The 17,992-nt window shown below is 33.3% G+C and overlaps 2 protein-coding genes and 1 non-coding gene across 6 annotated transcripts; 1 reads left to right on the top strand and 2 right to left on the bottom strand.

Annotated features, from left to right (window-relative positions):
- Positions 1-192: 192 nt before the first annotated feature.
- On the bottom strand, positions 193-6,020 carry Tmf (TATA element modulatory factor). Of its 3 annotated transcripts, none has more exons than XM_066295353.1 (19): positions 5,607-6,020; positions 4,941-5,147; positions 4,663-4,881; positions 4,444-4,612; positions 4,211-4,393; positions 4,036-4,156; positions 3,714-3,843; positions 3,442-3,608; positions 3,153-3,345; positions 2,895-3,096; positions 2,593-2,845; positions 2,128-2,360; positions 1,756-2,074; positions 1,445-1,706; positions 1,198-1,390; positions 888-1,044; positions 701-832; positions 471-647; positions 193-419 (listed from the first exon to the last, which is right to left on the bottom strand). In XM_066295353.1, the coding sequence occupies exons 1-19, from the start codon at positions 5,872-5,874 to the stop codon at positions 216-218; spliced, it is 3,789 nt and encodes a 1,262-aa protein (XP_066151450.1). In that variant the 5' UTR covers positions 5,875-6,020; the 3' UTR covers positions 193-215. The 3 variants fall into 3 exon arrangements, with proteins under 3 accessions (XP_066151450.1, XP_066151451.1, XP_066151452.1); XM_066295354.1 differs by having other exon boundaries at positions 701-829; XM_066295355.1 differs by having other exon boundaries at positions 327-430.
- A 342-nt stretch (positions 6,021-6,362) lies between these two features.
- Positions 6,363-6,454, top strand: TRNAI-UAU (transfer RNA isoleucine (anticodon UAU)). The gene is given in 2 exon segments: positions 6,363-6,400; positions 6,419-6,454. It is a non-coding gene; the product is annotated as a tRNA-Ile (tRNA).
- A 1,522-nt stretch (positions 6,455-7,976) lies between these two features.
- Positions 7,977-17,954, bottom strand: Ptp61F (Protein tyrosine phosphatase 61F). 2 transcript variants are annotated; one of them, XM_066295373.1, is made up of 9 exons: positions 17,676-17,954; positions 15,587-15,765; positions 15,153-15,392; positions 14,872-15,097; positions 14,643-14,819; positions 14,218-14,427; positions 13,051-13,211; positions 12,744-12,857; positions 7,977-10,281 (listed from the first exon to the last, which is right to left on the bottom strand). In XM_066295373.1, the coding sequence occupies exons 1-9, from the start codon at positions 17,763-17,765 to the stop codon at positions 10,257-10,259; spliced, it is 1,422 nt and encodes a 473-aa protein (XP_066151470.1). In that variant the 5' UTR covers positions 17,766-17,954; the 3' UTR covers positions 7,977-10,256. The 2 variants fall into 2 exon arrangements, with proteins under 2 accessions (XP_066151470.1, XP_066151469.1); XM_066295372.1 differs by lacking the exon at positions 7,977-10,281 and having other exon boundaries at positions 10,429-12,857.
- Positions 17,955-17,992: the final 38 nt, after the last annotated feature.

Below are 17,992 nucleotides of genomic sequence, written 5' to 3'. Positions count from 1 at the left end.
TTTCTGAAAACAAAACTCAAAAGGCAAATTTTCAGGTTTTATATGCTTTTTCTTTTTAGTATTGGCATTAATATTTTTATAATTAAACAGTTCTATTTTCAAACCGATTGTCAAGAAACACTCAATATATTGCCGCTTGGTAAATTTCATAGAAATCCCAAGAATCTGAATCTAGTAGGAAAACAAGAATAATATCCATACTTCTTACTTTTGCACTACTTTTCCTTCTGTTGCCTCAACAATTCATCAATCTGACTCTTATACATATCTTTAACATCCACCAAGTCTAGCTTGAGCTCTTCATTTTCCTCTACTTTTTCTCCAAAAAGCTGACACAATGTCTCATATTGTTGCTGTAAGGCCTTCAACTCCGTCCTCACCTCTTCATATTCTTTGGCCATTTTTTCCAATTCTTCTACCTAAATACACACTAAGAAATAAACACATTAAATAAATATCAGATATCTCACTTTATTAATTAGGCCCGATATCTCGGTATTCAATAACGTTCTCTCTTGTTCCCTCCGGTTTAATTCCCATTGGAGTTGCTGAAGTTCTCCATCTCTCTGCTTAAGGCTCGACTGCAGGATTTGTATTTCGAACATATTGGTGTAGCGGGGTGTGTGGCCCACTTCGAAAGGTTCATCCTATTCAAATAGATTAAAGTGAATGGGACTATGATAACAAATTGGTGACTTACTTGAGACCAAAAGCTGCTACTTAGAGATTCTGTGACGGAGGCTTTTCCTAAACTTAAGGTTGGTGAATTACTGCCGGCAGTGGGAGAGGTACGATCAATTATAGTGGGATCGTCACTTTTTGAGTTGTCCTGCTTTGAAATAATTCATACAATGTTGCAATTAAGTAGACATGTAAAAATACATTACTTGAGATGATTGAGCTGAAACTTGACCTTTTCTATCCGCCTCGGAGGTCATCCGTTCCATTATAGTCAATTGTTGTCTTAAATTCTGTATTTCTTTATTTTTCCCTTCAATAGTTTCGCTTTGCCTCTTTATGGAGTCGCAGAGTTTATCAATTTTGCTAAATAACATAAAAAGCATTAGGCGCATTCTTCAATACAAACAAAAACTACAAAAATATTTCATTATCTCACTTTCTACAGTTTTTATCTAGGAAAACGTCTTCCATAATAACCCTAGCTCATAGGCTAAAGAAACCCAATAACATTTTTACCTCTTCAGTTCTTGTTCCCCAATCTGTCTCTCAGTTTTCGCTTGTTCTAACTGCACACTGCCCACTTCTGCCTCGTGTCTAGCAGTACTCAATTGACCCTCCATATCTGCCAATTTCGATCTTAAGCTCACGCTTTCTTCTCGAGCCGATCGCTCCAAACTGGCAGCCGCCTGTAATTTGCTTTGCAAATCACCTGTAAAATCATCCTTAATATTCTTGTTCTTATTAGAAGAAGAAGTGTTCTTACTAATTCTTAAAGTCAGCTCTTTCTCGACTTTCTCGAAGCTCGACATTTTCAAGCTATGAGCAGCTTGCAAGTTCTCCAACTGTCTGACTAGAGGTTTACTGATTTCCATTACGGATTGAGACAGTTCCTCGTTTCTGTTTTCGGCCTCTTCCAATCTGCGAAGCAGATTATTGTTTTCCTGTTTGAATTTTTGCTCTTTTTTCACATGCTCCTCTTCGGATTTTCTCAACTGGTACCGCAAATCATCCAATTGATTTATAACCTAAAATTTGTGAATTAATTGTTATTTTGTTTATATTTGTTTAACTTACATCTTCATTCTGTGACTCGGTCATGCGTTTCTCGTTCTCCAATTTCTCCAACAATTGCTGACGAGCTACAAGTTCCGAACTAGTTCGGCTCTTGTCTATCAGCTCCTTTTTGGCTGCATCTAATGATTTTTTCGTCGTATCGAATTTCTGTGTTAGGTCTTCTAGTTGACTTTTTAGTTTGGACAATTCGTTATCTAGTTTCTTGTTTTTGGTTGTTAAATTATGAACTGCCTCGATTTGAGTACGCTCAACGTCCTCTTTGGCGCTTAACGATTTTTTCAAACGTTCAGTTTCCAGTGACAGACTTTCGTTGGTTTCTCTGAAAAAAATGATTAAAAAATGCTTAAAATTTTACTAATAATATTTACTTACTTCAAATGTCTTATTGTATTTTCATGTTCCTTCTCCTTGACTCTCAGCTTTTTGATTATGTTGGAATGTTGCAGCTGTTGCTTGGATAGTTTCTCTCCCTCTTCCCTTAGTTCTTTAATGATTTCGTCCTTTTCCGACACAGCAGCTTCAAGCTCGTTTTTACTCATACGCGTGGCGACGTCCAATTTGGCTTGGTCCAGCTGTTTCCTCAAACTGTCTTTATCTCGGATTGCCTAGTTACATTAATATAATAATATTTGTGAAGTCGGAGACCAGATGTTCTATTGAAAACAAATCGCGCAAGCTGAATATTTCACGAGAGTGGAAATATTTTTTGGAATATGAAAATACACATATATACTCAGTATGTCCAACATGGGAAATCTTGTGCGAGAAACAGTGCAAAATGTAAGATTGGTTAAACTGTCAAAGGTTGACTAAATCCCTCACAACTAAACAACTCACTTGTTGAAATTTTTTTTCCAATGCAGACAACCTCTGAGTATACTCTTCAGTGACCTGACTTAGATCAGCACTTTCTAACTGTTGCGTCAAAATGCAGTCCAACTGCTGCTTTAAATCGGAGTTATGTTCTTGAAGCTCGGCATTTCTCCTATTCATGTCAATAAGCTTCGATTCCCTCGATTCTAAAATTTCAGTCATCTCTGATATTCTCTTCAAAAGCCTATCAATATCTCCATTGGGATGAGAATCATCACTGAAATAATTTTATCATCACTGTGATAATATTCTAGTATAACAACAACCTAATGCTAGAAGCTTCGGAAGGCTCCCTATTGTGGCCTTTGGCCTTTTTGACTGTCATTTTGTGCAACGAAGAGTCGTCAGTTTTCATTTTCATTCGAGCCTTCATAGAAGGACTTTGGCGGCTTTGGGTGCTACTCGAATCTCCATTGGGGCTGGAGATTATTTCGATGTCTGATGAAGTAGTAGTTTCGAATTCATCCCCTAATTAATTATTTTCCTTTAAATCGAATTTCTCGAAAATCTGAGGTTACGCAAACCTGATGTATGACAAGAGGTGTGGTCTGATCCAATTTTAACCAAATCTGACTTTTCTGAGCTTAGAGGAGATGTTTCGCGATGGATAATTTCAATTTGTGAAGAAGTTGCTATACTCTCAATTGAGCTAGCCTTATCAGAGAATTCTGGAGGGATACCTGGAGGACTCTTGTCTTCTGTTGATGATTTTTCTGTCTAAATTCAAATACACATCATGCATTTACTTTAAAACGAATTTCTTAAAATATTTATGCATTTATTTAATTTAAACTACCAGTTGAATGTTTTTACCATTGCATCTGCAAGCATCTTTTTCAAATAAGTAGAATTACTGCTAGTTTCAGTTGTAGTGCTTGTGGTATCACTGCTGCTTTCCATTGCGTTTTCTTGGGCTTCAACAATGGTTTTGTCTGACACGGATCCGTCTTCTGTTGATGTATCCAATTGAGTTTCAGAACCTATAATGAGAAATTTCCAATTTTGTATATTATTAACACTTAAAACAAGGGTTGACAGTAGAGGAATTAATTTAAGAGATTTCTCTACAATAGCCCATTTCTCACCTGAACTTTTTATTGAAATCTCCTCCTGGGGAATATCAATTATATTCGTATTTTCCAGGATTTTCGGGAGCTCCGTTTGCTTGTTAATGGATTGAGGTTGAGTGTCTATTAAAATTTGGTTGTGATTTACCTGCAATGAACATACATATACTAATGAGGCGATTTAATTAAAATTCTAATAGTTTGGTTAGAAAACAGAGTGACTGATTATTAAAAATTAATGTATATATTCTTTTGAAAAGAATGACATACCCACAGGGTGTTTGAGTATTAGACTACAGCTCAAGCTAAATTATATGTTTATCAAACTAAAAAATCTAACCTGCTGTAGTGGCAAGTGCATGCTTCTTCCAGGTGCTCTTGTAATAGCTTCCCCACATCCAACACTCCTATCAGGGCTCAATGATCCTGTATCACTTGAAATTGTCTCACTAAACTCAGGTCTGAAACAATTATTACTAACTTTTCAAATTCAGGTTTAAAACCTAAACCCATACCTGCTATTGTAAGTATCTTTAAGCATCTTTTGTGGTTTAATTAGAGCACTAAAAGCTGTATCTAATACTGTGGCTGATGTGCTTTCTGATATAGAGGTGTAAGACATAGTATCCTCAGCCACACTATTTTCATCTTGGTCTTCTGGAATAATTTCAACACTTTCTGGAGAAGTTTTATCAGTGCTAAAATGCCATTTGTTATAAAAAAGAAAACATATATTTTTGAAGCCTACCCCAATTTCTCTTCTATTGAAGGTGACCCTTCTAAAGGAGAAACAATATTATCAGTGTGTTGTGAGTGTCTTCTACTATTATTACTGTCAGAACAGATAATTTCTACTGAACTAGGACTAGTAAGACTATCACATAAAATTTCCACAGACTCTGATGTCTGCTTAAACCCTGCAAATAACCCTTTTTAATATCCAGATATTTTCTGAAATAAATCAAACCTTGGGTAGAGCTAGATGTTGAGGTGCTTAAACCAAAAGATAAAATATCGGACTCAGGTGTAGTGGTACATTCAGTGCTTCCAGTAAGCACCTCAACACTTTCAGAATTATTTTTACTTCCATCTGAGCTAACAGCTGATAATCTATTAGAGTTTGAAGTTGGCTTTTCTGACTGTCCTTTTCCCAGTGATGAAGGCAAATGTGAAGGGTCAAGTTTGTCTGAAAGGAACATTTCAGTTAATAAGAGTTTTGCCTTATTATTATCAATGAACCCTTGCCATTTAAATTTACTTCAATTAATGTGTCAAGAACAGTTTCCTGTAACTTTTTATGGTCTTCTTCAAGTATGTGATCTTCTTCACTATGCTGTACTACTAGCTTACTTTTACTGAAATCTCTTAAATGTGCAGAATCAATTGAATCATCTAAACTTTCAACTGAATGAGAATGAGTTTCTCTTGTTCCAGTATTATCAAAAAATGAACCTGAAATAAGAACTTGTTTGACTGTTTTATATTTTTAATATAAGTTTCATATAACAAAAACTAACTTTATAAGCAACTAGAACAAGATTCAATATGAATAATAATATTATTAAATGTTTAATAAAATTTTATTTTTTTGGTGAATGGGAGGATATTTAACAGTTGACTGTTGAGTGCTGGTTTTGTTACAATAAGCTTTGGTTGAATATGGGCCTACATTTTGAGTCAAAACCCAAAAATTTACATTATGCAAATTTTGGCTGTTTAGCTTGTTTGTTTTATTTGTTCAAGCCAAAATGTTCAAATATGGGCGAACATTAATAGACAATAAACTGTAATAATGTAGTAAGCTCACCAGTAACTCTGTAAATGTAAACAACCCTTGAAAGGTACACTTCTTCAAGGATTGCTTTTGATTATTATTATTGGGTAGGTTAACTTTGAAAAATTTGCACTTACCTGTAAAACTCTCCCAAATGCTAGTACCCATTTTACCTTGTTTCACGGACTCATTTTGTACGTCCTTTTTTGGGGCTGAAATATTACCTGATTGAGTAACACCCCACGTGCCGAAAAAGTCGTCAGAATTAGTATCGATGGGTGTGTTCACTGGGACACTATTCTCGCCCTCGTCTTTAATGTCCAGAGCTTTGTCTATGGTTTTTTGAGCTTCTTTCAGGGCCGATTTGGCGATGTTGGCAAGGGCACCCGCATCAAACCAACTCATTTTCGGACATTCTCATTAAACACCCAAAGAGATAAATTTACTGTGAATTTCGACTGATTAACAAATTATTGTACTAATTTGTAAAATTGTTTGAAAAAAGAGTTTAAAAGCCACCTAAAAGATACTGTAGAGTTTGTTTTCGTTACGTCATTTTTGACAACAAAATTATTGACGTTTAACGAAATCAGCTGTGTAATCCAAAAATTTTCGACTAAATTCCATAAAATTCGAATAAGTCTGATATATAAGTCATGTGATTAAACTTGGATGTGAGCATTGTCTGTCACGCGGTATGTTAATAATTTAAGCAATATCTTTTTTATAAATAATTTACTACTTTAAAAAGATTAAAAACTAGTCTAAGAAATATTAGGATTTTTTTTATGTCAAGGATTTGTTATTATTAACTTGAATTAAAAAAACAATTTAGTTTTAAGGGAAATTTTGACATTAGGTTTATCATTGCCACTAGCGTTGGTTGCTAACAAGCTCTAGTGGCGCAATTGGTTAGCGCACGGTACTTATAAGACAGTAGTCGTGAGCGATGCCGGGGTTGTGAGTTCGAGCCTCACCTAGAGCATACTTTTTTTAAAATTTATTTCAAAAAGTATTTTCCTTTATATTCGAGACATTGAGATTTTTTAAACTATGATTTTCATTATCTTTTCTTTGATTTGGAAGTTATCGTATTTAGTTAAAAAGGAACTATAGCAACCGTCTGAAAACGTAATTCGAGTGGCAGGTTAATAAAAACATTGTCAGTCTTTTATGATTACTATGAATTTAAATGATTTAAAAAAAAAAACATAATTTAAATTTTTTGATATGATAATCCCTACATTTCGCTACACTTGGAAACACTCTGAATGATATTTTTCAAAGGACAAAATAAGAGATAACGGAATTATAAGAATTAAGCATTCATCACTGTATCAAATTGTATAGTTTTGATTTAGTCCCTGAGCTATCTACAGCTTCTATCTCGGAAATTGCCTATGCACTTTGTAAGAATTTATAGAACAAAAATCTAACGGTTAAAAAAAATTAATATAACAGTCATCAGGAGGAGAAATCTACAATCTTCATCTACTCATCAAACACTCAAACTTTAAAGAGAGCTCTGTTGTAGGAAAAACTTTAATTCCTAATTTGAAGCTCTGGGAGAGATTATCAGGATGGAGTAGGTAAGTTTCTATTGAAAATTGAAACAAGTAAAAATTTTGCTATCGACCTAGATAGTCATAAAAGTATGAAAAAAGTCAACATGTCAAATTCGACCTAGTAAATTGCCCGGCACGATAATTTCCACAAAAATGATGAAATTGAACCGGTCATTGACCAATTTCTTTATTTCTATGGAAACTATCTTCTTGTGAAATTTACTTAACAGGTCATGGATATAATAGCTCTCAACCATTCAGTCTAAAAATAATTAACGACAGTGATTATGCCACTCCCAATAAAGTCATGAATCTATTTTCCTATAACACTTCTTCCTCCTTCTCCTGTTACTTTTCCTCATTGTAAGCCTATTCACAAAGAACCGCGATGACTTAACTCCCAAGATTTGCTGGAAAGTCCACTAAAGGAAAAAAAAATTGCACCCAGTGGAAAACACTAAGTTCAGTATTTTAAAGACCAAAAAAGTCCCAACTTCAAACAAGCCAACCAAATTTTATTAAAATTTCTGGATATTTTGAAGAAAGTAAAGAAGAAAAGTGGGGAGCTGAAGAGTAATAAACGAATCTTAATTTTTAATTGGAGTTTAAAAGTTTGACAATATTTAGCAAAATATCGGAAAAATTCACCGAAATTGTATAAATGGGAAAATTGGTCCACCTGCAATGTGACTTGTGGGAAAGGTCGAGTAATAAGATAGAGGCACCGCGAAGAGGGTTCCAGAGACTTCGAAATGGAGACGGAGGAGAAAAGTTTCCAATTACTAGAATGTCCGAGAAACCTTTTTGGGGTCATTAAACTACCCTAACAGTACTTTCCTTATTAATTATTGTGTATTTTTAAGTATGATTTACGTGATTATATTATACAGTCGCTAAAAAGGTTATTCTTATTCATGTACAGTCATAATAAAATAACAATCATTTTAACAAATCAGTTTCTTTTACTATTGAAGCTACTCTAGTAAGGTTTATTACTACAAATTTCCTAATCAAATTTTGATTATTGCAAATATAAAAACTTGAATGCGCTATGTATATCTAGTAGTGTTTCCATTAATAATTTTTTATTATCATTTCGATTTTCCTACTTCAATAAATCATGAACTTACTTCCTCCACTTCTTGCTTAAACACAAAATGGTCAATTTTGAGAATCGGGATTTACAAACTTTCTCTAAAATACGTCTATATTTTAATTAAAACATAAACTTTAGTACGTATAAATGTTTGATATGACTAAAAGATCTGTTAAAAGGAAGAAGTGGGATGGAAGTTTAATTAATTCGTTACCACTACGCATTAAATTTACGGACAAGGCATGGCTATTTCTTACATTTAAATAGGCCACATTTGTTCTAAGAAAAATATTGGGGGAATAAGGTAGAGTGCGAGCATATTTACTAAGGCCTAGAAAGGTATTTAAACAAAAATTTTGATCCTGATTGGATGAACAGTTAAACGGATAGAGTGGTTATATTTGGACTGTTTTGATAGAAAATATAAAGGTCAGATTTCCAATGATTACTGAGATTCGTGTTTCATAATTTGCAAATTTGAGAAACGGGAGTTATTGGTTAAAGTATAATCTCGTTGATAGTTTTTTAATGAAATTGGTAGAATCTACTCCAAATTGATGTCTCTAAATTCATTGATATCTACATTACAAAAAAAAAATGAAATTGTTTCACACTCAATTAATTTATTTAGAAACAAATTAAAAATGTTTTAATTTTTTTTCATAGTAATAATTATTAGTTAATATTTGAAATAGGAAAAAATTCAAAAACTCTGCCATCTCAGCAATCGTAGAAAACAGGACGATGCGGTTTTTACAAACCTAAGATTCTCAAAATTTTTATTTTACCAAAGTTTCTCAACCTTGATCGCTCTGTAGTTAATAATGGTCTCAATTGAACTGCTCGGTTCAAGCTAAGTGCGATAAAAATTCCTAATGGGAAAAAGGCTCAAAAGTCGGCGATTTATCACACCCAGTTCGTGTAGAGCCATTCACTCAAGAACCTGTTACTCTGATCAACTAAAAGATAATTTACGCTTGTCTAAAGTTTCGTATAATATTTAGTAGTTAAAATTATTTACTTCCTTCAGATTCTAAAAAACGAGTAACAACTGTGGCATCTGAAAAGAGGTAAGCAGACATGTCAAGGAACCTTAAATTTAAACTTAATGTGGTGTTTCTAGTTCTTATCTTAAACACAATATTCCTCTAGTTTAATCTAGTCCTGCTTGCCATTGACTCGTTCGTGAATAGCGAAGTCTGTGGAATCCTTCGTAATGTGCGTGCTGTGCTCTATCACAATCAAACGACGCTTTTCAAATTATAATCATTTCTTTACTACAACGTTGCTGGACGTTATAATAAAGAAATTATTTTTCATGTTTTAGTTACCAACTATCATATCATACAGATAACTATCGTAAATGCACGATATATTTTTGTGTGACTGAGTCACTTTTTTTTTAATTTTTAACAATTCTTATTGAATGATGCTCAGTCGAATATTTCTTCAAATAGAAAATATCAAAGCGTGTGCGTCAGGTGTCCTTGAAAGGTAGTAGGATCGTCACCGCAGAACTGCACATACAAAATGTTTAAAGGGCAATTCCAGTCCCCGAAAATCGTAAAAATGTAAATTGTGCTGACGTGTCAGGCAAGCACTAAGACTCAAGTGAGAAAAAAAAATTAAGATAGAGATATAAATCTGTGCCCAATTAAATCGTCCATAAAGTTTTTCCCACTAGTCCAAATTATTACACACTATAATTTTTTATGGATTACACTCAGATAAATTAATAAATACATAATTTTTAAATTTGTGTTTTGATATCTGTGAAATGACGTCGACATCTATAGTCGTTTATTTTATGATTATACCGTTTTACCTTAAATCTTCTTATAATTGGTACAAGGCAAGCAGTCCAGACTAAACCTAAAACATGACAAACTTTTACAAAAAACGAAAGTAAATAACCAATTTAACAGGAACACAATAATTCGTTCTACCTTATTTAATTACTACAAAATTTCGTTATAAACAAACTTGGCCGCATAATATACCTACCGAACAAGCGCATTTTGAGTATATTTCGTTTCGGACAACCCTTAAAAAGTCAGACCGCAGAACTTGTCTTCGACTAATCGGAAAGTGTCATAGTCCAGCCGTCTCCAAAAAAATTTCAAATGTCAGTCTTCGTGGGTGGTTTTCGGCCTGAAAAAAACACTCAGGTATAATGAGAGGGGGAGGTATGTGAGAAAGAGACGGAAATAGTGTTTGCCTTTGTGAAATCGAGCGAAGGGGCAGAAAATACTCTATTCCCATCTCTCTTTCACTCCAAAAGGCAATCACAAAACCAGATTATCTCCGATTTTAAAATAATTTATTTGAAACTTTATAAATGTTCTAATAAAAAAAGTTTTGTTTAATAGTTCGTAACGTAAATAGCAAATATTACAAATAATCACATAGAGTAGTTATAATACTTAGTTTACATTTTATAGGCAGATTATATTATTATGATTCTTCCGGTATTTTGGAGGTAATTACTCAGCGATTTTGAAGAATGAGGAGGGGCAAAATCAATGAAACCCCCTGTACCTGTGAGGTAACTCATGACTTTAAGTAACCTGAAGAGAAAGAAAACTAAAAAACGAACAGATATTAATTAAAAAGAAACCCAGGGGAAAACATTGATGTCTAAATCAACCCGATGATCCAATATGCTTTGCTAGTATTTAGGTTGTCTGAATAAAAATTCTAAGTGCATATCAATTCCTAATGTGCCAGAAAACTTTGAAATTAAAAATGGTTTTTGGCAATATTATTTAAACTTTTGTTTTAATATTTTTTCTTCAGAATTCCGGTTCAGACACACTAATATTACTCGCTCCGTTATGGAACAATTGAAACTGAAACTACCCTATTTCGTTCATCGATAGCCCAACTAAAGAAGCATCTAATGGAGTCCAATACGCTATTCGCATTGTCGTTTAACACCTACCACATTTAGATTCTTGAAATAAATCGCATAGGGTAACTAAATTCGTAAACTTTCGCGGAAATACTTAATCAAATTGCCACATTTTCCTAAACTACCTAAACACTTAAAAGTACGATTTTCTGCCGTAGGTTACGTGTAAAAAAGGCACTTTAAAAGGAATGCTTAAACTTATCGTGGGTGTAGCTTGATGAAGAACAAACACGAACCGTGAGAAGAGAAACTATTGAATTAACTTTAAGTCTGAAGATGTAGAGGTTATTAGTAATACAATGACGTGAACGACACATAAAACATTATTATTTTTTAGGGATGAATGACTGAATTGTTTTTAGATTAGACCTAAAAAAATGTGTAATGGGGTTGAAACAAGTGGGAGATAGAGGACGGAGTGTAATTGATTTTCGAAACAATAGAACAAACTAATACACTTCATCCCTAAAAATCCTTAAGTAGTAGTTAGTCTTACATAATTCGCTAATTATTAATATATTTATATACAAGCCACCGCGCTATGGTCGAACCTTCAAATATCCGAATATTTTATCACAAAATATCGATCTCGAAACAGTCAAATTTCTCAAAAATTGCCTTTTGATTTAGATGATTAAATGCATTTCTTTGCTTATTCGGCATAAATTACAAAAATAACTCTGTTTTGGCCATATACTGAATAGTAAATACGATGATTTTTATTATGAATATTATTGTTAAGATGTAGATCGATGATAGAGTTTTACAGTAAACTTCAATTTAGTGATAACAAATCAGTCTTGTTTCAAACCGACCCTCCCGATATTGACAATGATAATGTCATTAATGATTTTAGCTTAAGTTCATAAAATCAAATCTTGTTTGGTCAATAAATAATCTTTTGTTAGTAATAGTAATACGTGTATCATTAATATACCTACTCAGAAATGATATTCAAAATAGTAAAAACGTTGAGTGTCTTCATTTTAGATTCGCAAGAAATGGATGCCAAATGAAGTTGAGAAATTGATATTTCAAACACATGAAAAGGTAGAAAATAAGAGTGAATGATAAGGAAAAATTGCCTGAGGAGTGGAAGGGAGAGTAGCTATTAAATTGAATTTATTTAGAGAACACCAGTAAGGAGAAGGACGTTGGTTTTGCGATTAACCAATAATGTCGTGAACTTCTTTTAGATCCTATCTGGCATAAAATATCAGTATGTTATTGCTTAGCCATTTTTCTTTCAATGCAACGACCTTCAAATTATTGCTGATTCTTCAATATTTATGATATACAGTTCAATAAATCGGTGAATGAAATATTATATTAATACGATGATAAAAGAAAAACTACAAAAATAATTGGGCTGGAAGAAATTACAAGCTCAAGAGTTCCTCTCAATATCTATCTTTTATAATCCCACTTTCAAACCACATAAGAAATAAGCGAAACTAAATAAAAGCAGAAAATTTTGCCTAAAAATGATATTTTCCTCGGAAAAGAATTCCCACCTTGTATCTTCATTTAAACTCAAAAATGTAATAAACGTAAGAGACAAAATCTAAGGGCGCAATAACAGATGTCATAGCCCACATTTCACAGACTTATCTGCTTGTCGACTCAGTTGATTTTTAAATAGAGACAAACGAGGCCTGCAACCAAAACGGTGCCGCCCACCGCGAAAGGAACGTATAGAGACCTCTTCAGTTGCTGCCACTGTTCGTTTGCTTGCTGTCTACGCTTCATGTCGCGCACCTGGGTCTCTGTTCTCTGTTTGCGTTCTTCTCTGCGACGCTGACGTAACTCGGACGAACTGGAATTAATAGGTAGTTTAGTAATTTTTTAAAACTTTATGTAAGATTCTATAAATAGTTTAAATATCGCAAAGTTAAATTTAGTAAATATATAGTTATACTTTCCATAAATTTATGTAAAAAATATAGCTATACACGATTAAAATCACATATCAACATAATATTCTAAATTATTAGAGTTTTGATACGTACTTAGTTGGAACTTCGTCACCGTCTTTATCTGAAATGGGGCTCTCCGTGTTCCTACTTTCCTCTTCATTGCGACTCTCATCATCTTCTTCATCTTCCAAGGAATCTTCACTGCTTCCTTCTTCATCTGGAAGGTCGGGGAGCGGTCCAGATGGTATACGTCTCTAAAGGATGTAAAAAACACAAATTTTTAAATTGTGAATTTCTCCCAGTACACTTAGATTGCTACATTTGTTTCTGGTTCACTAATACAGAGGATAAGTTCTAGAAAAAAAAACATTTTACAAAAAACAACCAATCATCAATCAGCAGGCTCAAACTCTATTGTTGAAAATATGGTACTTCCTGATCCATACAAATAGGTTAAATAACAGGTACCTATAGTTTTTTATTGAAAAATTTAAAGTAGTAGATCTAAATACTTTTTAATATAACGGATTCTAATTTGGATTCTCAAACAGTATTTTTTAAATATATTTGCCTCGTTTCGTTGGCCAGACATAGACTACCATTAACAGAATAACATAAATTTAATTTTAGTATGTTTAGTGTACTACATAGAATGAACTATTTACAAGAAAAACATATTTTTTACTGTAGTTTTATTACTATGGTATTTTTGCATCGTTGTTGTGGTCGAAATACGTTTAACGTATTTCTTGAAAATTAGTGCGTTCTTGTTGACTAAAACACCGTTTTAAAGAGCCCAATTTAGAGTCCTTCACAATATTAATAGAGAGATTTGCAATTGAGATTACAATTTTGAATCTACTAAACATTAAACTGAAACAAAATGAAATTAAACTTGCTATCTCAGGAATAAGCAATAATATGACATATACTAACTATAAATATAACGTTTTGTGTTAGATACTATAGACAACGCTTGAAACTCCGAGTTTAAGTATTCCAGTTGATATATGTTTAACTAATCAAGAATTGCTTGTACCTCAAGCATTTATTTTGATCGGAACAGACTTTTTTGGACGTCGGGCTTATTAATTTTGAACGGAGTTGTATGTTACAGAATAGTCGATTAGGTTAGATAATTATAGTTTTAGTTCCAATATTTAAGACGAAAATTAATTGGTATATCAGCACCAACCATTTGAATCAACAGTAATTAGTGAACTAACTTGTTGAAAAATTAATAACTATATAATACCTCACCTCTTCAAAACATTCATCTACGTTTCCTTTATAGCTGAGATCGTCGTCGGACGTGCTTTGCGGTATGGTGGGCAACGGTCTGTCCGCTAACCCATTTTCGGTTGGTTTAAGGCTGTCCGTTCGCTGGGGCGGGACTGGAGGTGGTTCGGATTCGTTCTCCGAATTGGTGGCTTCTTCAATAAGTTCCCCAGAAGCGCCTATATGATTGGACTGCAGAAAAAACGAATTAAAATATTTGCAGACTCATGCCTTCACAAAAAAAAAACTGAAAAGTTTGCCTGTTACTCTCTTACAAACCATACTAAATTATCTAAACAAACAAGTTAAGGGAATAAAGGTGTTAGGGATAGGTTACTCCTTGGAACTTATGACCTGAAATTATTAGTACACACCAAAACCATAATCATCTAAAAAATCAAGCTTACAAGAGACTCTGAATCTTCATCATCAGAATTGGCATTAAGTAACTGCTTTGCACCCTCAATGATCGCTTGATACGAAAATCTAAGCTGCTCATGGGTCTGTATTAGCCCGGTCCGGTAGTTCCTCAATTCTAATAGCACTTCTTTAATATTAACGGAATTTAGGCCGTATTTTTCGATCTACAATCGCACATTATTGTTCAACGGAACCAACAACCAACACAAGACTAACCAGAACCAAGCACGAATCGACAAGACAAAATGTTCCGGATCGACCTATGCCCGCGGAACAATGTACAATAGCCGGCCCAACTTCCTCCTCCAACACACCGGCTCTCCTGACCCTTTTTAAAAAGTCTAGAAATTTCGTCGGGGAACACGGGACTCCGAAATCTGGCCATGTGATGTAGTGAAATTGAAGAATGTCTCGGTGCTCCCCACTTTCGATATCTTTCAACCTAGAGCTCTTATATGTAATATCTTTATATGCAATAAACTTTGTGGAAATTTTACCTTAGAACTCTGGTTAAATAATAGGAATGATCATGCTGCTCTAGGTACTCAAGTGTAAGTCCCACGTCAGTGAAAGTCAATACCGAGCCGATTTTAGGTGGCCAATACTGAGAACATTTCTCAGCCTTCTTTTCCATCAGTTTGTTTAACATAAGCACAGCCTTGCTATTTTGCTCCCACACCATGAGCCAGAAGTGGCTAATGGTGTTTGGGAGAGGACCTTGGGTTAGAATATATTTCCTGGGGAAAAACATATAAAGCTATAAACATTTTTATTTGCAAAATAGATAAATTTAGAAATTATTAGAAAATATGTATTAATTAATACAATGAAGTATATCCCCTAATTTGCAATTTGTGGGTACCCACAAATTTATTCCTGCTACAATATAACTCAGAAAATTTCAGATAATTAGACAGACATAAACGCTTACCTGTTAGCTTTTTCAACTCTACATAAATTGGCATTAATGTAGTCAGTTGATCCTCTTTGCAGGATGATTCGACTGTGGTCATATGGATGGACATCTCTATACCTATTCAGATTTTTGTTTTGCTGTTTTACAGCTTCGGTTGTTTCCCCTGCGGACTGCATGCTTTTGGCTCGAATTCGCTATAAATCAGAAATTTTCAGAAATTAATTTTATTGGCTATGAAATGAGACTTAATTGACCACATATGTTTCTGATATGTATCTGATAAGAAATGTGTCTTGTATATATTATTATTAAACCAACACAATCCACTAATACCTATTTAATTACATGGAAATCTCGATTTGTATCCATGTCCAGGAAAGAATCATCAAGACTATTGAATTAATGGCTCACACAGAATAAGTACTTGAAAAGAAACAGCTTTGTTCTAATTTAATGAACCTGATTGCCTATTCAGCAAATCTATAAATGACCTATATTTTAAAACTTATAGTCAGATTTGACTTTTAGTCACATTTTTTCAGTGTTAAGAATTTTTATTGTTTGATATAATAGCTATATCTTCGTAGGCATGCCCTCAATTACATATCTTATTAATAAATATAAACACATATCATCTTTATCTGTTCCTCATAAATTAGTACTAATTTGGCTGAATTTCAACAAATTAAATACATATTTGTATGTGAGTATAGGTACCCTCATAGGTTCTTATCTAACACATGTTTAAAACTGTACTTCAATTATCCCATTTTAGTAAAGCTTCTGCTTATCAGGATTCAACAAATTTGTTAGAATTTAGGTATATATTAATTTGACAAAGCAGTTGTTAAATAAAATAATAATAAAATATGGAAATTTAACATTCTGTATTTCTGTAATGCAGTTTATATAGGAAATTGGTACTACTTGTGGGTATAAAATATGTAGTTGAAATTTTGCTTTCTTCTCTTTTCAATAATGTTTTTTTGATAAATATGGAGATTGTTAAATTGATCAATAAGCTTGGAAAAAAGGATAAGAATTTTTATTGTAGTAAAATTCAATTGTTACCTGGAATCATTTTGAAAACATGACTATTGAATGCTCAACTGTTTAAAAATTTTGTTTTTGCTTAAAACTAAATATAAATGAGGTAAAAGATTTATAAAAAAAAAGATACAAGATAGTTTTTCCACAGACACATACCCAGTATCCATTTCTTTGGAAAAGGTTTTGGCTAAAAGAGGAGACAAAAAAGTTCCCTTAAAAGTATTTCTGCAAATAAAAATAAACAGTTGAATTATTAATAAAATATAGAATCAAGTGTAAAATTCACATCTATATTTCAAATTGTCTACACAAGATTTCAAATACATGCAAGCTGCTCCTCAGTAGTGACTAACAGAAACACCTGTTCAAGTATTTATGTATATCCTTTATTATTAAATAAAAGACAAGAATCTTAGGGAGAATATGAGTGTTAGTAGCAATTTTCATAGATTTCTATTGAATTAAATTGAATACTCCATACATCATATTTAAGTAGAGATTACTCAAATTTCTGAGCAGTGCAGACCAGTGACATTTCAAACAACATTAAAGACCCATACATGTGAGCACCAAATACCATAAATGTATAACTGAGCATAAGCAAAATCTAAGAAAAAATGCAGAATACACTATACAGCAGCTAGAAGTGTACTATGAACCTTGAGATGAACATTTACAGTAATACAAAATCGTCAATATGCATGGACATGGACCCTAGCTTCCCACTATCTGTGCTCCATTAGCTAGATCTGATAGAGGACCTTACTTTTAAATACAACTATAGGCAGTTAACAAAGCAAGGTTTTTCATTGAGTTTACAGGGTTCAATACTGTATAAAATCACCAGTTTGCATTGTAGAAAGCATTTTCCTGAAAGATTTTTTCTTTAATACAGGATACTGACCCTGACTCAGTGACAAACCCAACAAAGTTTTCAACAGATTGTTTCTTTTTAATTCCTGGGATGACATATTTCCCAGCAATCATGTGTAACAATAAGTATAAATTACAAGCGTTTTCTGGGAAAATATAAGCTCAATCAAAGCGCAAATACCTGATAAAACGCCGGCCAGTCATCTTTTGAGTTGAGTTCCAAGTATTCTGTTTCTATATTGTTCGTCCCTGCTTCTGTATCTGAAGTCATGATGCTGTCCTGTTAGATTTCGCTAAAACGGATTTTAACTTACACATTCACTATACAATTCACGCACTAAACATATTTTTCTTGATGAAAAAATCTAAAAAAATGTATTAATAAAATATAAAAAAATTGTCTAGAAACGTTCAAACACCATTTTTAAATAGACGAGGAAGGAACAATAAAGTCTCGTGAAATGCGAATGTGGGACGAGGATGAAAGTTCCTTTGTTG

The sequence above is a fragment of the Euwallacea fornicatus genome, chromosome 22, assembly GCF_040115645.1.
Source record: "Euwallacea fornicatus isolate EFF26 chromosome 22, ASM4011564v1, whole genome shotgun sequence".
Classification (NCBI taxonomy): Eukaryota; Metazoa; Arthropoda; class Insecta; order Coleoptera; family Curculionidae; genus Euwallacea; species Euwallacea fornicatus.
This window is presented reverse-complemented; position numbering and strand designations above follow the sequence as displayed.

What these genes read in the sequence shown, in the direction of transcription:
- Tmf (XM_066295353.1), bottom strand. Translation starts at nt 5,874, where the DNA reads ATGAGTTGGTTTGATGCGGGTGCCCTTGCCAACATCGCCAAATCGGCC. An exon ending in TCAATAGAAGAGAAATTGGG is followed by an intron (nt 4,394 to 4,443) that starts GTAGGCTTCAAA and finishes ATGGCATTTTAG; the next exon opens with CACTGATAAAACTTCTCCAG. An exon ending in GGGGAACAAGAACTGAAGAG is followed by an intron (nt 1,045 to 1,197) that starts GTAAAAATGTTA and finishes TATGTTATTTAG; the next exon opens with CAAAATTGATAAACTCTGCG.
- Ptp61F (XM_066295372.1), bottom strand. Translation starts at nt 17,765, where the DNA reads ATGACTTCAGATACAGAAGCAGGGACGAACAATATAGAAACAGAATAC. An exon ending in ACTGGCCGGCGTTTTATCAG is followed by an intron (nt 15,766 to 17,675) that starts GTATTTGCGCTT and finishes TCTGATTTATAG; the next exon opens with CGAATTCGAGCCAAAAGCAT. An exon ending in TAGATGAATGTTTTGAAGAG is followed by an intron (nt 13,212 to 14,217) that starts GTGAGGTATTAT and finishes TACATCCTTTAG; the next exon opens with AGACGTATACCATCTGGACC.